At 41.1% G+C, this 3,038-nt stretch overlaps 1 protein-coding gene across 2 annotated transcripts; it reads right to left on the reverse strand.

Moving 5' to 3' along the window:
• Window positions 1–834: 834 nt before the first annotated feature.
• LOC136489884 (ATP-dependent RNA helicase fal1-like) lies at window positions 835–2,728 on the reverse strand. 2 transcript variants are annotated; one of them, XM_066486401.1, is made up of 7 exons: window positions 2,574–2,728; window positions 2,433–2,481; window positions 2,125–2,270; window positions 1,619–1,855; window positions 1,393–1,432; window positions 1,221–1,318; window positions 835–1,143 (listed from the first exon to the last, which is right to left on the reverse strand). In XM_066486401.1, exons 1-7 carry the CDS (start codon window positions 2,583–2,585, stop codon window positions 1,126–1,128), a joined length of 600 nt encoding a protein of 199 aa, XP_066342498.1. In that variant the 5' UTR covers window positions 2,586–2,728; the 3' UTR covers window positions 835–1,125. The 2 variants fall into 2 exon arrangements, with proteins under 2 accessions (XP_066342498.1, XP_066342490.1); XM_066486393.1 differs by having other exon boundaries at window positions 841–1,143; window positions 2,125–2,265.
• Between the last annotated feature and the right edge of the window lie 310 nt (window positions 2,729–3,038).

Below are 3,038 nucleotides of genomic sequence, written 5' to 3' on the forward strand. Positions count from 1 at the left end.
CTGTCATTGGTGCAATCTTCTTTGCCTTCTACTGTCAACAGCCCCCACTCAGATCTTGGTCAATGGGGATCCAGGTCCTAACATTGTCCGTCGACGAGGGCTTCGTCAAGGGGATCCTTTGTCTACGATGCTGTTTATATTGGTTATTTCACTCATTTGCTGGGCCACTCAGTTGGGATTTCTGCAACCTCTCTCAATGGAGCGTGTGCAGCACCGTATCTCTGTCTATGCTGATGATGCTGTCATGTTTTGTTAGCCAAACACTAATGATCTTAACCTCATCAAGCTGCTGGATTTTTTTGGTCAGGTCTTTGGATTAGTTGAAACACACGATACATCAAATGTCATGTACTCTTTCGTGAACTTTAGGATTCTGCTTATTTCAAAGTTGAAACAATTTCCTATTCGATAAGACTGCACAATGAGCATGTTAGATGGTGCTAACTAGACAGTAGAACCAGAGGCAATCCCATTGTTTAGCAAAACTATTTAGCATAATTGCATTGCTATTCTTTCTCTAGATGTAAGGCATGGTGACAGTACAATTGTGTACAAAAAGTGCAGATTTCCTTATATCTATATGGCAAGATGTTGCGGACTTCATGTGAATATCACTATCACTTTCTGTATTTTTCCAATACTACAATCATGTGATTTCTTTTTCCTTTTTTTGCATTACTTTTTCACACTATTCTGTAACTGCAAAATGGAAGTTGGGTACAACACAGAGCACGAAATGTTCACTAGACAACTAGTCAAAACACCAGTTTATTTACCATAGATTGAACTTGAAGTATACGCTAGAGCAATCAATAGCAATATTTCTGTGGCAATTGAATATTTCTTTGTGACTCTGCCACTGATCTCGTAAGAACTAACGGTAAGTATAGAAATGATGCACAGAGTAAAGAATCATGTCACTGGATGTTGAACCATTCCTATTTCTACCATTTCTTAGAGAGAGAAAAATAAGCAATGAGCATTATTCTAATTCTTTAGAGATATAATTGAGGAACAACCTGTATCATGAAAAGCAATCCAGAATCAAAGTAGCAGAAGTAAAACCATGAGTAGTTAGTGTGGAAATAGAACAGTAACTTCTGAATTTTTGTACAATTGGGACTATCATAATATCTCTGAGACCTGCATAGCAAATATTTAAGTTTAGATCTTAAGAGAATACTAGATGATAGTAAAATAAATAATGGTGTATATCTTACATGTATTGGCATCTCGGCAATGAGCAGACCACTGTTCTCTTCTAAAGCCTTGAGTGTAGCCACCTCGCCACCAACGACCATGTTAATCACAATTCCATCTGCACCATTCAAAGGCCATCAGCTACATCAAGGAGCATAAGATGTGAATTGAATCAATATTATCTTAATATACCTGCTGCCAAACATGTTGACATGCGTCTTAAGTAGGCTTCCTGCAAAACTCAGAGTTAATCTTCAGGTCACACGAGACATCAGAAAAGTAGAACTGGGAGAGCCAGTGAAACTGCGTAACAGAAAAATATATACATATAAAGCAAAAGAGCATACAAAGGTTCATGGTTTGTGTAGCAAATGGAGTAAAAGGAACAAATATGCACAAAAATGTGGGTAAAGCTCACCTTCTTTGTGGGAAGCTCATAGTTTATCAGCACCCGTGCCATAAGGGGTGCCTCTGCCATCGCTGCCTGAGGCAAGCAAGCATCTGTTGCGACTACAATGCTTAGTTTTGAGCCAGTACTTTCAAGCCTAGAACTTTCGGCAATATTGGTAGCTTTAGTAGTTTGATTCCACTGAATTGTTTCTTGACGAAACATCTCAAGAACAGATGCACGCTCTGCTTCAGCTTGATCACTATACTGTACATAGAAGACCCCATTAGTAATATGTTGATGTTGATGTGAAGTAAAAGCCTCCTAATAGCGAGGATCATAAACCTTTCAGACCTTGTGCAACAATTTCAGGGCACACAACAATATTTATGCTGGTAAACATCATAAATTTTCAGAGAAAATATGCTGGATGAGGCATATTACTTCCAAGCCACCAAGAATTTCAGAGAAAAATGAACAAAAGGAAATACTAGAGCGAGTTACAACTAGGTGGTGAAATTGTGTTTGTGAATTACCAGCGGTGACATTGACACAAAGGAGAGGTTGGCGACGGCAGCACAGACGGCATCAAGCTCATCACGGGAGGAAACACATGTTGCAATCGGCAGCCCACCGCGGCGATCCGCGACAACCCCCAGGAGCTCCAAGAGTGTCCTCTGCGCTAAATCACTCAATTAGCATAAGCCATCATATATCGAGACTAACCAAACAGTGGTATCGCAAAACTGCGCACAATCACTCAATTAGTATCGGAGACATGAAATCCAAGTGCACTGCCCCAACTGCAAACGGAGCGAAGGGGGCGGGGAAAATAGATACGCACCATCTTGAACTGGGTGCGGTCGACGGCGAGGTAGTAGTGGCGGCCGGGGCTGGGGACAAAGGGCATCACAGGGAGGTGAGTTACATATATAAAACGGGGCGCACGATTGAATCGAGGAAGCGACAGGTGCAGCTCCCTCACCTGGAATGGCATGGGACCGCTGCAGGGGAGGTCGGGGAGGGCAGAGCGTCAGAAAAATCAGCGGCGGAGCCAGCGACGGCGGTCGGAGACCTCATTACGGTTCGCCGGAGAGGAGGGGATGTGGATCGTGGAATATTCCTCAACGATGCTTTTTGGGGAAGAAACAAGATTGACTATTGACTATTTGCATGTCTTAAGATGAGCATATCGAGCAGACCCCTAAGCCACCAAAAACAAATTTGAGAGCCAAAGTAAAAAAAAAATCAACTCCAGCAAAATTTATGACATACTAAACTAATAAATTTTGCAAGTTAACAAAATAAATAGCAACTTTAAATTTTGTCCTTCAACAACCTAATCCTAAACGATCATTGGAAAAAAAATTAACTCTAGCAAAATTTCTACTAAGAGCGTCTCTAGAAGTTTGATATAAAACCTAATCCTAAACGATCATTGGAAAAAAAA

The sequence above is a fragment of the Miscanthus floridulus genome, chromosome 1 (assembly GCF_019320115.1).
Source record: "Miscanthus floridulus cultivar M001 chromosome 1, ASM1932011v1, whole genome shotgun sequence".
NCBI lineage: Eukaryota > Viridiplantae > Streptophyta > Magnoliopsida > Poales > Poaceae > Miscanthus > Miscanthus floridulus.